The sequence below is a fragment of the Pyricularia pennisetigena genome (genome assembly GCF_004337985.1).
Source record: "Pyricularia pennisetigena strain Br36 chromosome 4 map unlocalized Pyricularia_pennisetigena_Br36_Scf_6, whole genome shotgun sequence".
Classification (NCBI taxonomy): domain Eukaryota; kingdom Fungi; phylum Ascomycota; class Sordariomycetes; order Magnaporthales; family Pyriculariaceae; genus Pyricularia; species Pyricularia pennisetigena.
Window position 1 is genome coordinate 2,920,861 of NW_021940918.1, and position 16,027 is coordinate 2,936,887.

Sequence of the window (16,027 nt, forward strand, 5' to 3'; positions counted from 1 at the left end):
TTGGTATATTGCTGACTGCAATGCTCAGGGTGGCGCCTTCAGTCGAGCGAGTTCTCGACTATACAATTCCAGGCACGAACTTTGCGCCTCGAGTAACACACTATTGGCTGTCTTTGTCCTTTTGCATATTCGATAGTTCGGTTTCAGGCGACTATCGAGACCGGAAGCTACCATGTTCTTGTTCAACGTCGAGTGTAGCAAGCAAAGACGGATATGGTCATCGGGACGAGGGCTCGACTTGGAGATGGAGATGATTGATATAAAAACACCAAGAACATCGCGATGATGTAGAAAATGTATATGCCAGGCTTCAAACAGAACGCTCTTCATACAGCAACTAGAAACATCAATCTCTATACTCTGCTCTGATTCTAACTGTACCAGTTAGGGCAACAGTCATCATGGCTTCATACAAGTACAAGTCTCTCTTCATTCTCCTCTCGGCCGTCATGACTGCGAGCGCGCAGCAGTATAAGCTTGTAAAGAGCTATGACAGGTCAACCAACTTTTTCGACTTTTTCGAAGTTCGGGATGTGAGTGCCGGGCAATGCTTATTTCTCTCTCTCTCTCTCTCTCTCTCTCTCTCTCTCTCTCTCTCTCTCTCTCTGCTAACGGGTGGAACTTGATTTCACCGCAACACAGCGCACGTTTTTCAACAACCTCGGATATGGTACAGGCGACCCTACAAGTGGCTTTGTGGACTATGCCACCAGGCAGGAGGCGCTCAACAGCGGCTTGATGGCGTACCGCGGCAACCAGATGTACATTGGCGTCGACAGCACCAACAAGGTTCCGGTCAACGGCAGGGGCCGCAAGAGCGTACGACTTGAATCTCGCGAGACATTTAGCGGAGGGCTGCTGCTTGCCGACATTGCCCACATGCCCGGGAATGCTTGTGGTGTTTGGCCTGCTCTGTGAGTTTTCCTCTTCCTACGAGACATTCTGGAGAACAAAAAGCCCGGGGGACTTTTTTTTGCTGACCCATTGGTTGGGCTGTTAGCTGGGCATATAACATGAACGAGGACCCCATCAGCGAGATCGATTTCCTCGAGGGCAACGGATGGACAGGGCAGGCTGAGAACACCGTCTCGCTGCACACGTGTGGCAGGTGTACATTCCCCAACCTCAAGGGCCCGGAGCTGAGGAGGGACTGTGAGCTCAAGGGATGCGAAGGGACGCCGAGCAATCCGTAAGCAACCTTTTTTTTTTTTCTTTTTGTCTGATGGGGCAAGGACTCTGTTTTGGCAGGTACATAGCAACATTGGACTGACATTTCCTTGCAATTTAACAGTGCTGGCTGCGGTGTCAATGGAGCAAAAGGTTCGTTTGGCACCGAGTTCAACAATGGCGGCGGCGGCATCTACGCTCTCCTCCTCGACACCACGGGTATCCGGGTCTGGTTCCTGCCGCGGAACAAGATCACGTCCGACATCACATCCGGGAGGCCCAACCCGTCGCTGTGGGGGACTCCACAGGCCGACTTCCGGTCCAGCTCGTCCTGCAACGTGGGCAAGACTTTTAAGGACTTGACGATTGTAAGAACACCGTTCGGAAACTTGGACCTTTTTGTTGGCTTTTCTTTTTGTGTGGCGGGGATTTGAATTTCAAAAAGCTGACTCTCTGCAATACAGATCATCAACACAAGCTTCTGCGGCGCCATCATGTACGACTACAAGGCGCAGATGGAGGGCTACCCGCAGTGCGGCTCGGCGTCGGGCGGTTCGTGCAACGCCTACGTGGGCGCCAATCCGCAGGCTTACAAGGAGGCCTACTGGCTGTTCAACTCTATCAAGATGTACAAATAGAGGGACGGGCAGACGGAGAGGCTGAGGATTGGATGTTTGTGGATGAGAAGGAATGAGATATGAGATATGATACGACAGGAGTTTTTGTTTTTATGACTTTATGACTTTTTTTTTTCGTTCTTTTTGGATCTTGTGAAATCAAAAGATAACAAAAAAAATCAAACTGTTATGAAATGATTGATCAACGATCGAATCTTCAAGTCCTTGTCTTCTAGGAAACAGCAGCAATGTCAACACTTTCAGGCCGCATATCTACACCCAGATCAGCATGCTACATGCCAGGGGTATCAAGGATAATGGCAAGCGCGCGGCCATCATTGAATCCGGCGTCGACGGGAAACACACGACTCTCGGGGGTTGTTTGGGTGTCCCAGTTTTCTGGTTGAAAGAGGATGGGACTTTATCGGTGACTCTGATTTCGAACCTGGGGTAGATGTACCGGTTCAAGGTCAGTCAGTCTTCGGCTCGCTAATATCGTTGGAGGACCATCAATTCACTGACACGAGCGGGATTCGATCCGGACCTTTGTGACAGCTTTGAGGGCCATGGCATCTCGCGCTACCATGGCAACTTCTCAAACATGTGTTTTGTCTTGTGGTGCCGGTATCATTCAAGCCTTCGACGCGGCGTACTCAAGGACGACTCTAAGCAAGGCCAAGTTCCCCTTGAATGACACGGAACATTTTTGCAGGCACTCACAAGTTCACCATCGAGAACGCGGGACCGAACGAGGGAACCTACACGCTTGGTCACACTAGAGCTCCCACGCAGCACACGTTGATAGCTACGTCCGATAGGAGTCTAATACGGAATAGCTTCCCCAACCCCTATGGTTGGCACGTTGGCCTTCTTTGCTTCTTCGTCTAATTATATTGAACAGCCCCGCGGGGGTGCAAGCTGGGGTATAAAAGGTGAAAACTCCAAGACTGGATCTCTAGATTAGACCCAGAACAGGTGTAATTTGGTTCCATAAACTATTAGATAAGGAGTCACATAGATCCCAAATTTCCATGACCATGGTAAAATTATAGATAAGAGTTTGTTTTCGGTGACAGGTGTCTTTTGGGCCAAATCTAGGTCTAGAGAGTTTCTTCCGTCGCCACTTTGTGATCTCTACAGAGAAAAATCCACAACCAAGTCCGTCAGCCAGACGAACGCAACAACCATCTCCCTCCCGTCGAAGAGTGAATAGTTTTTCTTGTTTTTGCCATCCTTCAGCCTCGCAGTGCATCTGCCAAATCGAAAAGCCAACCGGGACGCCCAGAACGCCTACCAGAATGCATTAAAAGAAAAGAAAAGAAAAAAACCCCCGGAAAATCCCCACCGGCTCATCATCAACTTGACAAAGACATCAAACATGCGCAGCTACTGAATAGCATTGTAAATCCCCGTTCATCGGGGGAAAACCGGCCTTAGTTGTCAGCCATCACCTGGGAAACAATCTTGTGTTGTTCTCTTTCCCGATGAGGTTAACAAGTTGGTTCCTTGGCTGGGAAGAAAGCGAGTAACGGGTGTGATTTAAAGAACAATCTTTTGTTTTGGGGTTGTCTCTTTTTTTTTTTTTTTCTTCCATTACAACAACAGAACTATCGCGTCTTCTATCTCGCGACAGCTGCGCTGAGGACCTGGGTTCTGAAGAAACCGCCCTTTGTTCTCTCTATGACCTGCTGGTATACGCTGCTGTTGGGGTGGTTCATGACGACTGTTCCCTCCTGGAAGTCGATCTTTGCGTCGAGGCGCGTGTCGCGGATGAGGTTAACGATCCACTTCTCGCCCTCGTCCACGTTGAGACCAAGCTGCTCGCTGAGCCTCTTGAGGTCGATGCGTGCGTGGATCTTGCAGTACGACTCAAAGAAGAGGTGGCGCGCCGCGTCGACGAACGAGTCGCCGATCGACATGAGGAAGAAGTCGGTCCTCAAGACCTCCTCGGCGCGAGGGAGCTGCCTCTGTGCCTCCTCAAAGTCGAAATCGATGTAGAGAGCGCGAACAAAGTCGGTCACGGGGTCGGAGTACTCATAGCCCTCCTGCTTCACGATGCGGACAACGTCCTTGAGCTGCTTCTGGTAAGCGCCAGTGTTGCGTGCGCGCCCGCGACCGGCGATGACAACGACTGCCAGGTAACGCAGGATCCATGGGCACGACGTCTGGATGGTGTTGATGTAGTTGGGCGAGAAGAACATCTCGAGAAGAGCCTCGCGCGAGTTTTCATCGTTGAACAGAGGGAACAGGGCCCAGTGGGTCAGCCATGTCCTGTGCTGCAGCTGCGCCAACGGGTTGTTGAAAAGCCTCGAGTCGATATCCTCGCGGACCTTTTTAAGCTCCTCCATGGCGCCCTCCCAGTTTCCAGACAGAATCTCAGATGCGAGCTTGCCCCACGTCGCCGATGAGACCTTGTCGTTGTCCGTCGAAAGGACACGGAACTGATACAGAAGCTCTGCAGCTGCCGGGTAGTTGCCGCAGCTGTACTGGAAGTTGCCAAAGTCGTACAGTGCTGTGACCATTTCGATGGTGACCTGATAAAAGGGTTATGTCAACGACTGTCGGAATACAAGTATATGTGTTTGAAGTCGCTGATCACGATTTCCACACATCTGGGGCCGCAGGCGTTTCAAATCCTTACATCGTGCTCCTTCTTCAAAAACTCCAAGTTGGCCACCTTGTCGCTACGCAGGTTGGAGATGACCTCCTCGCGGTCCAGCAGATCCCTCAACTTGCTGACCGAGTCCTCAAACTCCTGCAGCTGCTTAATGACCTTCTGCCTCTTCTCGGCAAACTCTGCAGGGGGCTCATCGGTGCCCTCGAGCTCGCAGTGGAGGTTGGCGACGTAGTCGGTCATGTTTGTCTTCTTGAGGAGCTCATACTTGGCCTTGGTCATCTCGCGCGCCTTCTCGACATCCCTAGGCTCGTTGGTCTCTTCATCGTAGTACTGGGCGCTGGCGGCATCGAGAAGCGGGAAGATCAAGTGGCGGTCGAGGTTCTTGACCAACTTCGGGAGGAGGTCGAACTGGGCGAGCGAGTTATCCTCGCTTTCAGCGGACGGCGCCATGATGGATGATGTTGTGCGGGTTTGGTGGTGGGATTCGTGAAATCGGCTTTAACTTCCCGTCGAGTCGGCTTTGATTTCAGTTTTTGAAGGTGCAGATGGTCGCACTCTTGTTTTCTTTTTTCCTCTCTAGTTTCGCTTTGTCGCCCTTTGAATTGACAGCAAGGTCAAAATCGTCGTTGTCGCCAGCCCGAATCCGATTTTCCAAATAGTGGGGGAAGGCGGGAGCAGGAGTTGTGAGTCGTGGGGCACCGTAATTTTTGGTGCGCAAACACAAAACGGGTCCCCAGCACGCCCAATCATTGGCGCCTACATTTTGGCAGCCAAAAATTTCCCACGTCAGGGTGCGCGCGCGGACCCGAGGATTTTCCGGGTCCCTTTTCTGCCAGGTCGGTGAAGACTACTTTCTCTGATAGACAGCTCCCTTTTGCAGCTAGTCCAAGGCAGCTAGCTACTGATTCGCGACGGTTTGGCGACGACGTCAACGGTTTGCCCGCTGGTTTGTCATATTCGCCAATTGACAAATCCAAGCCCCTTAATACCAGCTTTGCGACGCATTCATCCCTCAAAACTGGTCCGATACAAAATGTCTGGCCGCTGTCTCCTAAGGGCCACGCCCCTCGAGAGGCTAGCCGCCGCCGCCGCTCCCCGAACCGCCTTTACACTCTCTTCCTTTACGACAGCCACCCCGATTTCGAGGAGATGCGCCTCTACAGCAACAACCACGCCCAAGAAACCGGCACAGACCTCTAAATCAAGCGAGACCCCGGCATTGACGCGGCGGGAGCGCAGGCCTCACCCGCCCAACAAGTCGATAGCGACGCCGCGGCCGAGCAATAAAGTCCGGGGCCCATTCTTTGTCAACCGCACCGCCTCCAAATTGCTTCCCGTTTACCTGATCAATAAGTCATCCCAGCCCTGGTTGACGCTCATCCGCAAGATTGACGGAGACGCGCATACTTTGAGGGATGAGCTCGTGGAGTTGCTCGGCACGCCCGAGATACAGGTCAGGGACGTGACGAACCATGTCTGGGTAAAGGTATGATTTGATTTGCTGGTTGACTGTTTGAAATGTCTAATTCTACTAATTGCTGACGGTTCTGGTTCCCTCGCCTCGACTCACAGGGCCAACATAAAACGGCCATCGTCGACTATCTGCAGTCTAAGGGTTTCTGATGCACCTCAAATCTTGGTATTGATGGGCACATTGCTTCGTACGAAGAGTATCGCCTTACTAGCCCATGAGACAGAAGGGTCCGCTTGACACAAAAATAGTTAGCGGTGGGATCAAGGCCTCGTGGCCGGTCTACAGTGTTGAGCTTTAGAGCATTCATTCTGTGGCACGGTTATGTAATAATAGTACTCGTTCCAGTGTTGTATTACTACAGCTTGCGAAATAGGTAGACGAGATGGAGAACGGTCCCCGTCTTGTTGACGTTGGCATTTGACGAACTGGAGTCACTGTACAGCGTGGTGCGGTCGAGGGAAACGAAAGATAGGTGGCTAAATGTAACACAATATAGAGATGTACGCTAAATTCTTATACACAAAAGTCTTCCCTACAATCGGTGTAGAATTTTACCCATAGCGGGAAGGACAATTAACACCAACAACACCAGACCTTGAAACCCTAAATAGCAACCAATTCATTCTCAGACAGTCTCCCGTACGAATGCCTGAACAAACCAGAACTGGGCCGTGAGAAGAACTTCTATATCCATAAAGTTTTATCGCTGAGCAAATTCGACCGAGAATATGACAGCCAAAGTATACCCCGTCGAACATGATTCTTGCGACAGATAGACGCTGGAGTAGACAGTCGAAGGAAAAGAATATGAGCTCAGCAATGATCCGCATCAATCATCCAAAGAGGCCGCCGCAACAAGTTGTTGCAAAACACGAACATCAGGTTTTGTCCATTCTTCCGAAGGAAGCTTGAGTAGTTCACAGACCAAGTCGTTGCTCGGCACGACTTTGGGCGGTATGGACCCCTGCGGATCGGCTGGATCTCTTGCCTTCTCGGCAAGACGTCTTAATATCGATGAACTCAAAGCGGCCAGATACAGACAGTCGTATGCTTGGTGTGGTAGTGGAGGGGGTCCCCGGTTGCGACCATGGCCAGTCCTCGGCTGTTGATGAACTTTCTCTTTGATATATTCAAACTGCTGGCACATGTGCCACGTGAGCCTGTGGAGATTCTGGACAAAGTCGCACCCACTCGACAGCCATGCTCGAACAACTTCTGAATCATGACTAGGCGCAAGGCTGAGGATGGTTTGCGCTACTAGCAGACCTTGCATCAACGCAGGCTTTCGCGCCTCGGGAACCGGTGCCCTATTGACATCAAGGCTTTGCTCGGGTATCAATGAGATAGCCAGGCCAAAGCAACGGGTCAAGAGCTCATATGGCACTGATTGAGACATGTCTCCAGCCAGAATAGCTGCGAAATGACTTCTGTTCTGCTCTTTGCTGACTAGAAGCTTCGAAAAGGCTTCGATGGCCACCGGTAGATATGTGTGAAGCTTAGGGTTGTAGGGCGGGAAGTGAAGGTAATCGGCGGTGAGATTAGGCGCAGGCGCAGGCGCAAACGCTAGAGCAAACTGAAGGAAACAGTATGCGTGTTCTCTTTCCGAGATTTCGACGCAAGTCGATATGTTGGAAAGGATAGTTACGACATCCTTCATCAAGTCGAGGGTATTGCGGTGAGTCCGAAGTAACATGTTCCTGGTACCGAGATATCGTATCAGGGTGCACAAGAATTTAACTACTTCTTCCTCAGCAAGGACTGACCGGGTACGAACTTCGTCCTGCTCGACGATCCCAAAAGACATGTTGCGAATGATTGTAGTAATACACAACAAGCGGTCAACAGCTCGGTCCAGCTCGTATTCCTCTGACCCCGGCGTAGGCTCATCGTGCATAGTTGAGTTCTCGAAGTGGCATGCACGGATGACATCCTCGTAATTGGTGATTAGGATCTCGTCAGAGACCTCTACAGTGTTGTCGACCAGGACATCAAGTTGATCTTCGGCACATTCCAATAAGCATTCAATGAGCTCGCCAGCCTGATTAAGGTCAACTTGAAATTGGCGGGCTTCGCTGGCGGTGAATGTGGCGATTGTATCAAGTGCCACACGGACCTCGGCACGGATGCCAGACTGGAGGCTTCTGCAAAGAGCATGCAAATCAATGTTGCCAAGGGCGGCTAGAGGCGGAATATCTGGCCGGAGCTCTCTCAACCGTTGTGTGACAAGCTCAAAGGATTCGCCATAGTAAACGCCTGCGTACTCGTTCTCCTTCCATTGTCGCACGATGGGCTTATAAACAGAAGGATCTTCGGCTGGAATAGGTTCTCTCTTAGGACCGGGGTCAAGAGGCGAAGGACCCGAAAGTGAGGATCTCACGGCTTTGGCTGGCAAAGGGGATTGCCCTGGGAAATCATCACGGGTCGGCGTCCCTTGCATACTGCGGGAGAGGCTGTTCCTCGCGTGACCCTGCATCGCAGCTGGGTGCGGCTGAGGCTGCACTGCCGTGCTTGAGAAACCATTCATGATGGGCGGTTGCCCCTGCTTCCCTGGAGCCGGCGGCTGACCCTGCACCAAGTGAGGTGGCTGACCCGGCTGGCTCATGACTGAGCCTGGCGGCATCTGCCCGGGCATACCGGGTTTCGTGGGTGTACCGGGGGTCTGGACGTGACCAGGCATACCTGGATGTTGTTGTGACTGTTGTTGCGCCTGTTGCATTTGCTTTGCGCGGCCTTGAGCCATGTAGTCGTCAAACCTAAGCAGGTTCCTCTCATAGATCTGTCGAAGTTGTGCCGGCGCCATCTGGAACTGCATAGGATGCATACCCAGCGCGTTTGACACATTGGGCCACAGGTTGCTCTGCGTCACGTTGCGATACCCACCATGCTTACCAACGGCTTGCCTGAGATTCCACAGGCTGATTGGTCGGTTGTCGATGATTGGATTCGGGTCAAGCGGCTGCCCTTGTTTAGACATAAACTGAGAAAGCTTTTCTAAAAACTCGGGAGCTCCAGGTGGACCTCGTTGCATGCCAGGCTGAGGTGGAATTGGCTGGCCTGGCTGAGGACGCATCGCGCCCGACGGCATCTGGCCGTTGGGCATTTGTTGTTGCCTCGCCATAACATTGCGGTTTTGACCGGCCATCTGCGGAGACATCTGCACACCTTGCGGTTGAGCCTGTGGCGATGGCGGAACAGGAGATTTTTGAGCTGAAGGCGACTGAGCCACCTGTTGAGGATGTTGTTGTTGTGACGGGGGTTGCTGAGGCTGGGGTTGTCTATGTTGGTTAGGTGGCTGCTGATGCTGCTGCTGCTGCTGCTGGAATTGACGTTGCATCTGCATCTGCTGGAGGAGTTTCTGTTGGTCTCTTGCAGCCTGCGGCATCTGCTGCAGTTGTTGAAAATGTTGCATTTGTTGCATTTGATTCATTTGTTGCATCTGACCTGGAAACATTTGTGGTGGCATCTGGCCCATCATGCCCATCTGGCTCATTTGCTGCGGCGACATTTGCCCGACCTGGGGCGGTAAGTGGCCCATCGGCTGAGGCATCATCTGCCCTCCCATGGGGCCACCCATCTGCCCAGGCATTTGTCCCCCCATAGGACTTTGGGTATGTCGCGCTTGAGACGGACTTGGTGCAAACTGCTGATTAAAGGCAGGAGGGTAATTCCCTTGCTGCATGTACGCGTTCGGCTGCGGCGTTCCGCCTTGTTCAGAGGGCGCAGGTGATGGTTGATGTCCGAAGTTTTGGCCTGCAGGGGAATACGGATGGGGAGATGCTGTTGACACTCGTTGAGGTACACTGCCAGGTCGCATTTGGTTTGCCATTATTGGGGAAGGAGTCGCGTTAGCCGACCCATTGGTCTGAAGATGAGGGTATGGAGATGGTTGTCCGGAAGTAGTTTGTTGCTGTTGTTGTTGTGATTGCTGTGACGCCTGTTGTTGGGGAGGCTGTTGTTGAGGCTGTTGTTGTTGCTGCTGCGGTGGATAATTCGCATAATGATTTTGCTGAGGCGTCTCAGCGCGAGAAGTTGGCGCCATTCCCGGGGCCGGCCTGGGCGAGCCCGCGAGGCTGTCTTCACGCGGTCGAGGTCGCTTCGATGGGATAACGGAGTTCGTTTGATACACGGGGTTGGGAAAGCCGCCGGGCTGGTTGCGCATGTTCCCGTTCTGCATCGCGAGCATTTGTTGAGGGTTACCGAACTGCGCGGTGGCGGCGGGATTGAATTGGCCCGAATTGGCCATATAGGCAGACGGGTCCATCATGGCTCCTGAAGACTGGGAAGGATCGCTGACGTGATGTGTAAAGCCGTTGCCATTATGGTTGGGGAGAGCGGCTGAGGCGTCGTTCATCCAGGAGCTCATGGCGAGAGGCAGAAGCAGAGGGTGAGGAGCAAGAAGAGGAGAGAGCCCGACCCATCTGGCGACTACGATGGCGCGGAATTAGCAGCGATCATTGGTTTGAAGTCTGCAAATACAGGTACGAATACAAAAAGTATAAAAAAGGAGATGGAAAATGACACGGCAAGCACTTGTCGCGATGGAGTCGTCGCGTCGCGGATGAAGTGTGTGTGTGTGTGTGGTGCGTGTGTGTGAATGCTTGTGCCGGGTATGGGGCGTTTTTTTTCTTCGTTGCGAAAGTGGTCGGGGGGTAGGGTGCTGGGACAGAGTGCTGTACTCGATCCTTTGGGGCCAGGCAAACAGCAAGCACGAGTCGCAGCGGCTCTTCCTATGTGGGAAACGCGCGCGCGAAAAGACGTGTGGGTTCCGCTAGACTGGGGTTGAGAGACAGAAGCCTGGCAGAAAGGTAAGGCAGGGAGGAGGCGAGGGATACGCTGCTGAGATGGTGAGGCAGAATTTTTTGGCGCGTTGGTTAATGGAGCCACCCGATCGCAACTTGTCGGGAACAAGCAACCATCAACTTTGGCGGCAATCAGAGCCTCGTATCATCCAGAAAAGGCTAGGGAATTGACGGGAAAATGTCACGGGACAAAATACAAATGTTATTGCATCGCCGAACGGCCGGGGCTGGCGAAAACGAGAGCAAGAAAAGGGGAAGGTCTTACCTAAGGCGCGCGTTCAGTGTGTGGATGAACTGAACTGTGTGAACTGTGATGCGAGAATTGCGCTCTTGCTGGCCAGCCGGGTCGGCTGTATTCTTGCTCTCCTTGGCCCCAACCCGCCGCTGTTCCCTCTTTTCCATGAGTGGACTAGCTCGGTTTTAAGCGAAAGCGTTTTATAACATGAGTCGAAGCCAATCAAATGCACGCGATTGCTGAGACCTGCGGCAGTCTCCACTTTTGATAGAAAGTAGACCCATCCCATCGCATCAAAGTCGGCCGTCCCAATGGCTACTGTGCCACAATATGAATCTCTCTGTTAACAAGGCTGGCAAAACCCCAGTCTTGACCTTGGTCAGTCGCATGCATGCTGTATGTATGCTATTAGGTCTTCGCCGGCCATTAGGGGCAGTTTGACGGTTATTTTGTGCCTGTCTGGGTGGGTTGCCCATCAAATGAGTGATAACTGTAGGGTTTTTTGAGGCGCCTGCAGCCATTGCAACTGCAGCTGAACTCTTCTGGCTTAAGTTTGATGTAGGTTATATGGCTTGAGAGCAAGATGAGTGCCGAGCGCAAAATGTCTGACCTCACCCCTCGCGTGAGAGACTGACTGCTTGTGACGCTGCAGAATAGACTGCAGGCAGGCCACGCAAGTCGTTTTGTAGTTGCGGTCTCATGAATGTGAGGCCAAGCTGAACATGAATACCTCGAAACTTTGTTGTGCGCCCGGACAGATTTCTTCGGACTCTGGCTTGTTGAATCCATTTTCTCTTGGGTGTCTGAGGAATGTCGGGTGCGACGCCAAAAGCCACCACAACAACCTTCCATGGCAGCTGGTCACAGAGCTTCCCAAGTGACAGTGCTAAAGTTGCTGGTCAATCTGGAGAAAACGTTGTTCCCATGCAACTTGTAAGCTCTTTTTTTTCTTTTTTTTTTTTTTTTTTTTTTTTTTTTTTCTCAGCAAACAGATCCGTCACCCCAAGGGTTTTGCCCAACTGTGAATTGCAGTTATTGTCGCTTATCACTCAAAGCGCGTAGCAGCAAGACACCCCGCCAATAAATCGCTGCTGCTCCGAACCAGGCAAGCTTGAGGCGTCAAAAGTGGTTCCATCAACTTGCATGCTCCGTCATTGCTCTTGGTCCAACTCCCGGGAAGAAATGCCATACCAAGATGTAAATAGGCCAAGACACGTCGATTGAGACATCAATCGACGATGAATTGGAAAGGGGCCACTTTTGACAAATCCGCAGTGACTGCTAGATTTGCAGTCCTCACAAAGCCTGATCCGTTAGCTGGCTGTAAACTGTGAAGGTTTCCATCCCAGAAGATGGCGTGTCCTGGTGGAGGGCGGACCCTGGTCCAGGGCCCCCGGCAGCCCAAAACCATGACTGGCCCAGACAGACACTCGGTCCCTTGGGCTATTCTCGTCGATAGGCAACCAGAAAGGAAGATGTGTGCTTTTTTTTTCGGTGGTCAGGAAATCATCCCTCTGCTCGGGAAATGGGACTTCCAATGTCGTTTCTGCGTCTTTTTCGCACCATTTTGCGTTGTGTTGCTTGTCCTGCGCTAAGGTATGCCTGTAATATAGAGTGCCGGATCGGGACTGGGGTTGTAAGCAAGAAAACAACAACAGACAGGTTCGGCAATAGACGGCAGCAAAACGAGGAAAAGAAGATATGCGATGTAAGAACAACAAAGCAGCACAAACGGTGAAGAAAACAGGAAACAGATAAGAGCAGAAAACTATGAGAAAAGAAAGAGTGTGAGAACGTCAGTCCTGTGCGAAGGACGAGGGGGGGCAGTTGGCCATTTAACGAGGTGTGCATTTAGCCCACCACGTACCCTTGGAGCGTCTTCATCTGGAGGGCCAGCCCCAACCAAGCCTGCCGCCCGCTAAGGAAAAATCTCCGCATGCGCACGAGGCAGGGTACCTACTCTGTTCGCTCAAACCAGCGACGATTTGCGGAGGAAATGGACGATTTGGCATTAATCTCATTTCATCTGGTTGTGCCTTCTCTGCTATGATGTTTATTTATAATGGATCATGAGGGGGTAAAAAAAAAAAAAAAACATCGTGTTGAAACATCATAAGGGTGCGTCGCAAATGGCGGAAGACGCAAAGTTGCCAACGGCCGACCGACCTCATTCACGACCATGCTATACCTCTCGCAGCTTTCTCACGCCTGGGCCGTTTCGTTTCCCACTTCCTGCGACCCTGCCATCCATTCATTCGTTCCTGATCTACGCCTGTACGACTCTGCAGTCCCCATCATGATCCATTCGATCTTGGAACTGGGCCTGATTCACCGTCGAATGACGGAAAAGGCAGCCGTCGTTGTTGGATAGGCTCTGCCGATATCCCTGCCTGCTCCCTACACGGCCTGTGTCTCCATTTGTGTTTCTGATCTAAAAGCTGAGCGTCACCGCCGCCTGCGCCCGCCGCAACAGCGGCACTGCTTCGATCAATTTGCCTCCCTTTCAGCCTTTATTTCTTCCTTGTACTTTGCTTGTTTGTCGATGCTACGCTAATAAGGCTATTATAGCACACAAGAATCCCTTGAGTCGTCATGATGCGCGGCCACGACGGTTGGGCTAGATTAGGGCAGCCACCTAACCTACTCAGTCCTGGCCTAAGGGGGCTGCTTTCCTCTCAGGTTCCTCATACCCTCTCGGTGAAGCCGGCAACCTTCCTTTCGAATGCACATTCGTCTTTGACGGGTTTAAGCCTGATAGGTCCCAAATTTCAAAGAATACTTCTTGGGAGCGCCCAGTCTTTGCATTGGCTGAAACATTATCGCTCCGAGATGGATGGAGATCAGCCTGTGGCAGAAGCCATTAGGTCAAATTCGGGAAAATCACATAATTATCCAGTATTTCGTCCCAACCCGCGTGGGATGGACCCTACGACCGTAAGCTAGCAGTGGACTATGCCAGGTACCTGTTCAACTTTATATGTCGGTAACGTCACCACGAATGTATGAACGGACGGGTGCATGCTTGAATCCCATACGGCGTAAAGCTCGACGATGAAAACTGTCGAAACGATTCAACCCCTCTTTTTTTATCCCTTCTGACAACTTTATTATTTGGTTTTTCTTTTCTTTTCTTTTTCTTGCGCAATTGCATCAGCAATCTAATTAGTTCTGTCATATGCGTGTTGACGCATGCCCTGACGATCAAAGACCCCCACACAGATGACAAACTCCACTGCGCTACACCTCAGACGGCATTTGAGTTGGCTTCGTTATCTCGTTTTGCGATCAACTACTGCCAGACTCTTCCCGGGACTGTACATGCGTACAATCAGACCCAGCATCATACCTAAAAGTCAAACCAGGAGTGTCTGATTTATACACAATCGTGTTAATTACACGACGAAAGCCCCGGGTAAGCAAAGCCGTTGGGGATCCCGGGGTCTAGGCCTTAAATGCAGTATTCTACCTTCCCATCTGGAATGGACTGCCAACGCATCCCGCTGCATGCGACAGTGCTGTATCACATGGCGCCAGTAGCAACGCTCAATTTGAGATGTTGACGAGGGATCACGCTGCCTGTATTCACAATTTATGAGTTGCAAGTAGCTCAAAAGAGAACAGATATTCATGGGAAGTTTACCCCTGCTTTTAACGGGCGAATTAATCCTCATTCTCTTGGGTCTATACGCTACGACACAATTCGGGATGCTCTTATTAGAAATAGTTGTAGCGAGATCAAAGAAATTGGAAAGTGGCCAGTGCTTTGCCAGATCTGAGTTCGACCTCAAACAAACCCTGTCGTTACCGAACCTCGTAACGTGCTTAGTGCATCATTTATGTGGCTCAAACGTAAACATTGGCTTGACACATTCAATTGCCTATCTAGGTTTGCAGCAGTGATTGGCTATGGCCCCCAAACGAAAAGCGAGCGCTCTCGAAGAAAACAGCGCCGAACAGCCAACACTGCGTCGCTCCGCTAGAGCCAGAGGAGCAGCGATTGCCGACAAGGCATTGGTTCCATCGTCTGCTCAAGCCGGCAAAGAGTCGCCGAAAGTAGTGGCCAAAAATGCCAAACGCCGGCGACCTACAGGCAAGGACAAGGCCAATGGTGCTGACAGCAAGGTTTCCGACTCGGTCCGTGACCTTGCCTTACGATGATAATCTCACAACTTTCTGGAGATCCAGCCTTTCCTAGTAGTCCATGACTGACACCTCTCATCAACGCATTTGCTCAGGGATCACCGGCTACTGCTGGAAATATATCAGAGTCAACCGAGGATGTTGCAGGGACGGGCGACGGCAACAGGCAGTATTGGCTAATGAAGGCCGAGCCAGAGCCACGTTTTGAGCGCGGTGTCGATGTGAGCTTCTCTATTGATGACCTGGCCGCAAAGTCGGAGCCGGAACCTTGGGATGGTATCCGCAACTATGTTGGTGAGTACCTTATCTAATTGTGAAGATAAGAGAACTCATTACCGCGGTAGACTGACCTCAGGATAGCACGAAACAATTTACGTGCGATGAAGAAGGGCGACTTGGCCTTCTTTTATCATTCAAACTGCAAGGAGCCTGGAATCGTAGGAACGATGGAGGTTGTCCAGGAGCATTCACCCGATTGTAAGTATATGACATTGTGTTTGCATTTTTTTCCTGTTCTCCCCAGGAGGATATTCTAACACAACTTAGTTTCCGCACATGACTCTAAAGCGCCTTATTACGACGCCTCTTCAAAGCCTGACAACCCTAAATGGAGCGTTGTTCATGTCGAGTTCCGGAGCAAGTTTGCTGCACCCATTACGCTTAAGGAACTGCGAGAATTGGGTTCCGGGCCTGGAAAGCCACTGCAGAACATGCAGATGCTCAAGCAATCCCGCCTGAGCGTTAGCAAGGTCTCCGAGGACGAATGGGAACACCTTATGGGCATAGCAAAAGATAAGGGCCCCATTCGAACAGCCGGTGTTTGAAGCTGCGATGCTCGATGATTCATTGTCGTGTATAGAACTCCCCTAGCTTCTATCTAACGCACCTCTGTGCTGATAGAGGTTTGCTTTTGCTGATTCAGGGGTTCCAGCTGGAGGTTGCTGTGACGTTAGCATTCATGTGGCCACGGCAGCTTGT

At 51.5% G+C, this 16,027-nt stretch overlaps 5 protein-coding genes across 5 annotated transcripts; 3 read left to right on the forward strand and 2 right to left on the reverse strand.

The window, feature by feature from the left end:
- Nucleotides 1–386: 386 nt before the first annotated feature.
- PpBr36_06457 (uncharacterized protein) lies at nucleotides 387–1,805 on the forward strand (the record flags this gene model as incomplete). The annotated part of the gene is made up of 5 exons (XM_029893602.1): nucleotides 387–533; nucleotides 643–914; nucleotides 1,001–1,189; nucleotides 1,292–1,535; nucleotides 1,632–1,805. Coding segments are annotated over 5 exons (1,026 nt in total), but the record flags the coding sequence as incomplete, so codon positions are not given.
- Nucleotides 1,806–3,403: 1,598 nt separating this feature from the next.
- On the reverse strand, nucleotides 3,404–4,851 carry PpBr36_06458 (uncharacterized protein; the record flags this gene model as incomplete). Its single annotated transcript, XM_029893603.1, has 2 exons — nucleotides 3,404–4,318; nucleotides 4,426–4,851. 2 exons carry the CDS (start codon nucleotides 4,849–4,851, stop codon nucleotides 3,404–3,406), a joined length of 1,341 nt encoding a protein of 446 aa, XP_029745777.1.
- Nucleotides 4,852–5,434: 583 nt separating this feature from the next.
- Nucleotides 5,435–6,024, forward strand: PpBr36_06459 (uncharacterized protein; the record flags this gene model as incomplete). Its single annotated transcript, XM_029893604.1, has 2 exons — nucleotides 5,435–5,887; nucleotides 5,974–6,024. The coding sequence occupies 2 exons, from the start codon at nucleotides 5,435–5,437 to the stop codon at nucleotides 6,022–6,024; spliced, it is 504 nt and encodes a 167-aa protein (XP_029745994.1).
- Nucleotides 6,025–6,704: 680 nt separating this feature from the next.
- Nucleotides 6,705–10,238, reverse strand: PpBr36_06460 (uncharacterized protein; the record flags this gene model as incomplete). The annotated part of the gene is made up of 1 exon (XM_029893605.1): nucleotides 6,705–10,238. One exon carries the CDS (start codon nucleotides 10,236–10,238, stop codon nucleotides 6,705–6,707), a length of 3,534 nt encoding a protein of 1,177 aa, XP_029746064.1.
- A 4,577-nt stretch (nucleotides 10,239–14,815) lies between these two features.
- Nucleotides 14,816–15,873, forward strand: PpBr36_06461 (uncharacterized protein; the record flags this gene model as incomplete). Its single annotated transcript, XM_029893606.1, has 4 exons — nucleotides 14,816–15,043; nucleotides 15,145–15,343; nucleotides 15,410–15,526; nucleotides 15,596–15,873. 4 exons carry the CDS (start codon nucleotides 14,816–14,818, stop codon nucleotides 15,871–15,873), a joined length of 822 nt encoding a protein of 273 aa, XP_029746065.1.
- Nucleotides 15,874–16,027: the final 154 nt, after the last annotated feature.